At 42.5% G+C, this 6,000-nt stretch overlaps 1 protein-coding gene across 2 annotated transcripts in view; it reads left to right on the top strand.

The window, feature by feature from the left end:
* Positions 1 to 412: 412 nt before the first annotated feature.
* Positions 413 to 6,000, top strand: part of plch1 (phospholipase C, eta 1) — a 50,540-nt gene continuing 44,952 nt past the window's right edge. Inside the window, exon 1 of one of the 2 annotated variants that reach the window (XM_069148285.1) lies at positions 413 to 840. In XM_069148285.1, the coding sequence (XP_069004386.1) occupies positions 798 to 840 (43 nt within the window). In that variant the 5' untranslated portion in view covers positions 413 to 797. The remainder of the gene's footprint in view (positions 841 to 6,000) is intronic. The other variant, XM_069148284.1, reaches the window with a different exon arrangement.

Here is a 6,000-nt window from a genome sequence, read left to right as displayed (position 1 = left end):
ACACACACACACACACACACACACACAATTTAAAAGCTAAAAAAAAAAGACCAATAAATGCATGTTTCTATGAAACTTGCTCTGTCTCTGTCTCTCTCCCATGAAGACTGTCCCCTGCTGTGTCTCAGCATTTACACCTAAACTGAGGAAGACACCGAGGCACACGGTGTAAAGTGGGTCATAGCTTTGGCATCCCTGCGCAAAATGCCTTTTTCAATACACCGGGGAATAGCTGACCAAAAACAAGCAAACGGATGTGGCACGAGTTCATTTTGGTGGGGAATTCAAACTGTCGCCAAACAGCTCAAACAGACAGTCTGGTGAAGCTGATGAAATGCCCAAATGACCAACTGTGCTGGTTAAACCACTGCCCTACCCCGCTATCAGTGACTCTCGCTCATTCCACGCCCGTACTAAGCTCTTGCTTATTAACATCCACTCTCCGTCATGCCCATCGAGCGTATGAGAAATCGGCTTATCGTTGTGCCTGGTGTGAGGAGAGGCTGTGCGCGCAGAGGCTGTGGATGTGAGAGGTTCGGCGGTTTGTGAAGGCACTCCGCAGACCGCACTGGGAGGGCAGGTGCGGAGGAGCACTTTGATGCTACAGGCTGATTTTGTACTCCAAAAAAGTGACACTTCATCTCAATGGTGTGCGTCCTGTGAACGGCCAATCATCCCGGAGAAATGGACTAATTGGGCTAATTTGTGATGGCATTCTAAACCGCTTCAACAAGGAAATACAAATTATGGCCAAAGCGCATGGGGGCACCTTGTGAGACCAACAAGTCCAGTTCTAAATGGCAGAGCTTGAAGTTTGCAGAAATCTCAGTTTGGAGAAGGGTAAGTGATTATCCTCAATCTGTTGATTGTTTGGTTATTTCATATTGGTGTCTCATATGGAGAGGAGTACTCTGTGTGGTGCACACATTCATCTGGGTGCCCACCAGCCTTGCGATCAGGTTGGAGCCCAATTTTTGTTATTGCGCTTGTTGTTGTGGAGAATTCCATCACCCACGGTGGAAGAAACACTCGAAGAAATCCTGATTGGGGATTTTCAATTTTCAATTTATATGGGCTGATATATTTTAGATACAAAAATAATAAAAAATGATCACATAAAATCATTCAGGTGATTGATTTTTATGAGAATGTGTAAAGTGTTGGGAGATTATGTTAGTTTGGTCCATGATGAAAATCAGCGGGAAACTGTCCCTGGTGCTGAAAAAGCCCCTTTGTGCTTGTCACTAGGGGGCAGAAAAGGCTTTTGATTTGTTGATTTGAAATGACTTGCGCTGCCCTCAGACTATATAGGCTAGATGTACCACATCTTTAAAATCCTGCATCCTCTGCACTGTTCACAGAAATGTAACCACCTGATATTTATATAGGCTCTGTCACTACAACGCCTCTGTGAGAAGATGTCTGAAAAACTGACAAACCACCACATGCCATAGCTCAGTGACAGAGGTGGACTGGATTGTCGTTGGCATCAGCAGAAATAGGATTGTACTGAAACCCAGGCAGGGCATGTTGAGCACGATGTGACAGAGCTGCGCATCCAGCTTTAGGGGCAAAATCGGTGTCCCAACAGTCCCTGGGCTATTAGAGCAACCCTTCTGCCCCTTTTCCCTACAATGTCTAAAATATGGAGCACCCTTGGCACTTAAATAGCAGAATGTGTCAAGCTGTCAGTCTTCACCCTGCAGTGCCTGGGTTTGTGTGTCTTCCTCTGTGTTGGGCTCTGAGGATGATGGCCTCTGTTAGCCTCAGTGGACAGGAACGCAACCTCTTTATTTGTGTTGGCAACACTTCTGCTTGATGGGTTGCATGCAAAGGGAAGCTCGTATTGAGAGAGAAAAAAAGACAAAAGGGAGAAAAATTATGGCGACAGAAAGGTTTGGAGGAGCATGCATGGCTACTAATCTCCTCCACATGGAGGAAATGGCTTTTCCATGTAAAATGTGTTTTTCCTCTTGTGTCTCTCCTGCACTGATGATGATGAATCTCAGCACGTTCCCTCTGTCTTCTCTCTACCCCCCCCTTTGTCTCTGCCTCTTTCTTCTTGTAGCTCCAGGGCAGAAACAGCAAGCAGACACCATGAGGGAACACATTTTCATCCTTTTAGATCTTCTCTGTTTTTTTCAAAACAATTTTCTTGTTAGTTTCAATCTCCTTTCCTTTCCTTTCCTTTCCTTTCCTTTCCTTTCCTTTCCTTTCCTTTCCTTTCCTTTCCTTTCCTTTCCTTTCCAATGAGTATGGTGCAGACTGAAATGTGACTGAAGAGTTTTTTCATAAAAATTATTGTCACTTGTAAATCTTACACAATTTTATGTTTGTAAATTTCTTACGGCAATAAGCTAGCATTGTTTTGGATTTGGTACTGAAAGTTAGGTTGTATTGGAAAAGGTCCCCTCTTCAACTCTTCCATCCAGTTTTGCAATAATCTGTGTCATATTAATATTTGTTCTTTCCTCTTCTACTTGCGTTTGAGGGACCATAATTTGCATGACAAAAGATTTCACTGATGTTGAATTACTGTATCTGCCTGTGTGCTGATCTAACCACTGGCACATCACATTTCTTCTTGCCTAGGGCAGGATGTAAGTGTAAAAATTCAGTTTCTATTACAGGGACTCTTTTGGCTGTTATTATAATAAATCTGAGAGTTTGCAGGTGCATTTAGTGCTAAATCTGTGGTAAAATAAAAAGTATTTATCTCTAAATACTGGCTTTTATTTAACTTTCTTCAATCTTCTTTGCAGTTAATGAGCTGCCCAGAAGCTCGGTTCACGTGTATCCGACACTTTTAGGCCTCTCTTGTAGCTGAGCTGAAGCACCAGGCAGGCAGTTATAACCGCTCTCTCTACATTTCTTGTGAAGCAGTCGAGATCAGACAGTTTTCATGGCAGTCTGGCACTGCTGCCAAAGATACTGTATCTCAATCTACTCACAGGCGTCCAGAAGCTTGAACATTGCAGGAACATCAATATATAAGCCAATGTGCACATTAAACACACACATCCTCTCACACACATGCAAGCATCAGTTGGCTCCTTTGAAGTCAGTGCTGAACTCCTCCACTCGGGGAGCCCCCTGTAGCATCACTGGCGAATGCATTATCATGCTGCAGTTGTCATGTGTTTATTTTTTATTCTGGTGCTGCTCCACACTCTGCCCCCCGGGGGAACCTGAGAACCCATTTGTAACATTGCCGACTTGAGCGCCCTTAATTAGGCGAAGTGAGAGACTGTGAGATAAGACTGCATTTTCCCTCTTTTTTGCTCATCATTTCCCTGTGTTTTCAAACCTTTTATGTTTAGACAGCCTACCAAAAATATTTTGGACTTCTTCCATACAGGTTTTGTGTAATTAGTTTGCTTTAAAAGGTATTTATGCTTGAAAGTATCCCCCGAGGTGCCCATAGTTAGATGTGCTGGTATTGTGCTGCTTCAGAAAATGAGGTATTGCGGCTGTAAGAGTGAGGCTCTTCTGCCAAAGTCTAACTCACTCAGGATTTTATGTATTTTCTTATGGTTTTCTTGCTATACGCAGCGTTGATAGCAGTTAGGCAGGAATTAGAGGGCAGCTTAAAAAGTGAAAGAAAAAAATGAACTTGTGTACTGTGATCACCTAAAACAGTGACAGCATTGATGTATGGATCAAACACGTAAAATCTAAAGCGGGAAATCAGAAATCACTTTTAACTGAGTTCAGTTGAGTTCAAAGTCGTCACTAAAAGTTTAACTTTTTTTTCTCGACCAGAGCAGTTGTGTAACTGTTCAAATGCACTTAAGCACAAACGTCAGTAAGTTAACAGATTTATTCTGCTTCAATGTTCAGACAGTAGTGACGTTCACTTTTCTGCTGGTCCAAGCTTTCACATTTATAACTATCCTATACAGGCACCGCACATAATTAAAACAGCTCAGTATCAGACCATGATAAAATCCATGTCCTTTAAGTGTCTTCTAATATTTTTCTAAGAAGAAAATAATGTGGATCCCAGCTGAGCTGCCTGTGGCTCTCTCTGATGGTTCCTGTGAAGTTGGGGATTCAGTTAGTTTACTCTGAAAATTCCTATCAATAAAGATAAATATTTGTTTACATGTACTTGTCACCTATTTCTAAAAAAGCGATATCCATTTGTAATGACATTTGTAACGTTGCAACAGTCTTTCCGTCTCGAAACTTAACCAGAAGTCAACCATAAAGGTAGCAAATGATTTTGTTTTGTTTTGGAAATATGAAACATAATATATAGTGCAATTTTGACAACGGCGGCGCCAGATCAGGAAACACTCAAATAGTTTCTTGGAAGGTAAAAACAAGGTTTTTAAGTTTCACTCTGGAAACAAATGGGTTTTATTTGAAGTCCTTATCATCTACTACAGGTCGAATACTGTATGGTGATTAGAGCGAAGGGCTTCCTGTGTGTATCAGGCACATTTGAACAATTTATAATCATAGTTGTTGAGTAGTTGCTGACAAAAACCTCTTGATCAAACAGCTCTTACATTTTTTCTTAAATAACAATGATTTTTTTTCTAACTACAGTTATGATAATTGTGAATTCAGTCATGAATACTGAATATTCTAAAAAAATAAATGTTTAAACTCCATGGTGTACCTGGTGCCGAACACAGCATGGCCAGGTGCAGTGATGTCCCTGGTTGCTTGGCAACGTAAAATTGACCACAACACCTACAGTGGGTACGGAAAGTATTCAGACCCCTTTAAATTTTTCACTCTTTGTTTCATTGCAGCCATTTGCTAAAATCAAAAAAGTTCATTTTATTTCTCATTAATGTACACTCAGCACCCCATCTTGACAGAAAAAAACAGAAATGTAGAAATTTGTGCAAATTTATTAAAAAAGAAAAACTGAAATATCACATGGTCATAAGTATTCAGACCCTTTGCTCAGTATTGAGTAGAAGCACCCTTTTGAGCTAGTACAGCCATGAGTCTTCTTGGGAATGATGCAACAAGCTTTTCACACCTGGATTTGGGGATCCTCTGCCATTCTTCCTTGCAGATCCTCTCCAGTTCCGTCAGGTTGGATGGTGAACGTTGGTGGACAGCCATTTTCAGGTCTCTCCAGAGATGCTCAATTGGGTTTAGGTCAGGGCTCTGGCTGGGCCAGTCAAGAATGGTCACAGAGTTGTTCCGAAGCCACTCCTTTGTTATTTTAGCTGTGTGCTTAGGGTCATTGTCTTGTTGGAAGGTGAACCTTCGGCCCAGTCTGAGGTCCATAGCACTCTGGAAGAGGTTTTCTTCCAGGATATCTCTGTACTTGGCCACATTCATCTTTCCTTCAATTGCAACCAGTCGTCCTGTCCCTGCAGCTGAAAAACACCCCCATAGCATGATGCTGCCACCACCATGTTTCACTGTTGGGATTGTATTGGGCAGGTGATGAGCAGTGCCTGGTTTTCTCCACACATACCGCTTAGAATTAACGCCAAAAAGTTCAATCTTGGTCTCATCAGACCAGAGAATCTTATTTCTCATAGTCTGGGAGTCCTTCATGTGTTTTTTGGCAAACTCTATGCAGGCTTTCATATGTCTTGCACTGAGGAGAGGCTTCCGTCGGGCCACTCTGCCATAAAGCCCCGACTGGTGGAGGGCTGCAGTGATAGTTGACTTTGTGGAACTTTCTCCCATCTCCCTGCTGCATCTCTGGAGCTCAGCCACAGTGATATTTGGGTTCTTCTTTACCTCTCTCACCAAGGCTCTTCTCCCACGATTGCTCAGTTTGGCTGGACGGCCAGGTCTAGGAAGAGTTCTGGTCGTCCCAAACTTCTTCCATTTAAGGATTATGGAGGCCATTGTGCTCTTAGGAACCTTGAGTGCTGCAGAAATTATTTTGTAACCTTGGCCAGATCTGTGCCTTGCCACAATTCTGTCTCTGAGCTCCTTGGACAGTTCCTTCGACCTCATGATTCTCATTTGCTCTGACATGCACTGTGAGCTGTAAGATCTTATATAGACAGGTGTGTG

This window comes from Embiotoca jacksoni, unplaced genomic scaffold (genome assembly GCF_022577435.1).
Source record: "Embiotoca jacksoni isolate LCO1_2020_lvr unplaced genomic scaffold, fEmbJac1.0.p SCAF_14, whole genome shotgun sequence".
Taxonomy (NCBI): Eukaryota; Metazoa; Chordata; class Actinopteri; family Embiotocidae; genus Embiotoca; species Embiotoca jacksoni.
This window is presented reverse-complemented; position numbering and strand designations above follow the sequence as displayed.